Source organism: Pundamilia nyererei, unplaced genomic scaffold (assembly GCF_000239375.1).
Source record: "Pundamilia nyererei isolate P.nyererei 1_Seehausen unplaced genomic scaffold, PunNye1.0 scaffold00204, whole genome shotgun sequence".
NCBI classification, from domain to species: Eukaryota; Metazoa; Chordata; class Actinopteri; order Cichliformes; family Cichlidae; genus Pundamilia; species Pundamilia nyererei.
In genome coordinates, this window is record NW_005187605.1 from 581206 (window position 1) to 582625 (window position 1420).

A 1420-nucleotide genomic window follows, 5' to 3' on the forward strand; every position below is an offset into this window, starting at 1 on the left:
AAATGTCGATCAGTATGTTGCTTCTCCTACAGTGTGCTATTCTCAAAGAAATTTCAGCAGTGGCATTGAAATTTCAGTTGTTACAGATCCTACACGAGTAATCTTTTTTTTTAATTTATATTTTTTATTGTTGGTCACAAGTGACAAAATAATTAGATTTGTCACATAAGGGGACTCTGATTTATTGCAATTTATGATGAGGACTGATCAGGCATGATCACCTGCCAAACTGCATTCTGAACCAGTAAAATCCCTCCAGTGGCACCTACTGTTACATTTCATCATAACATACAGACACTGTATTGTCTACTTTGATTCCTTATGGCAGCAAATTAATGAGGGTCAGATGAAAGAGTTGAAGGAAGGATGGTAAACTGGGAAAAGGCAAATTGAAGAATTGCCTAATGCCTTATTTTATTTCCCCTCGCAACTTTTCAGCGAGTTGTCCATGAAGGACTGGGATGTGAAGGAAGAGGAAGGTCTGAGGGAAGTGGAGAATATCTTGGACAAGGCTGATGAAATATTAGAGGTGAGAGGGGGATCGTTTGAGAAATGAAGACAGTGCTGGTTGTTGTGACTTCTGGACAGAACGGATTCCCTTTCAGTCGATTCACTCGGTACAACGCGTAAGCATGGGATATCACGCCCTCGCGTGTCCAGTGTACCGAGTGAATCGACTGAAAGGGAACAGAAGTTATAGACATAACTATTCGTTTTTATTTTGCAGGAGGAGGAAAATGTTCTGGCTCAGGAAGCTGTGCTAGATGCACTGCTGAGGACGGAGGACAGGCAGGGTGTCTGGCAATTGTGTGATGGTGAGGACCAGCTTGATACGGTGGGTGAAGCATCAAGCAGATCAGTTCTTTGTTACAGATTCTATTAATTTTCGATATCGGGTTGTTTCAGTTACTCTATGCCTCTATGGCACGGAATAAGAGGTAAGTTACACAAGGCACAGGTCCAGGGATGTCTTTGGACTGTAAGAGGAAGATGGACAAAATGTGAAAATGATGTGTCTTTTATAAACTATTGGGGGAAACCTGGTCTTGTTAGGAGAGACAGGATTTATCCCACTTTGGGAGCAACTCTCCTTTCTGGGAAATCTGGCCAAATTTATTAAACGATCCAAACGGGAACCCAAGTTGCCGTCTTACACGCCTCTCTGCAGCGTCTCCTCTTCTGTCATTCCCACAGACCGTCTACATTCAGATGATCAAAACACACTTGTAGTTTGCTCTTTTTCAGAGGATCTTATTTAGTCCTTTGATATAAAAACCTAAAAAACAGTTTATTGAACAGTCATGCAAAAACAAAGGAGCACATAACGACACACAGAATAACGAGACAAAGCAACCCTAGGGTTTAGAGCCTTAAGCATATGCACACGTAGCAGAAAGCTAGAGGAAAAAGACAGAAAAAA

The 1420-nt window shown here is 41.6% G+C and overlaps 1 protein-coding gene across 1 annotated transcript in view; it reads left to right on the forward strand.

Annotated features, from left to right (window-relative positions):
- Positions 1–1420, forward strand: part of LOC102195354 (uncharacterized) — a 17816-nt gene that overhangs the window by 8447 nt on the left and 7949 nt on the right. The window contains exons 14-15 of the mRNA XM_013914550.1: positions 439–529; positions 728–835. Of these exons, the coding sequence (XP_013770004.1) occupies positions 439–529; positions 728–835 (199 nt within the window). The remainder of the gene's footprint in view (positions 1–438; positions 530–727; positions 836–1420) is intronic.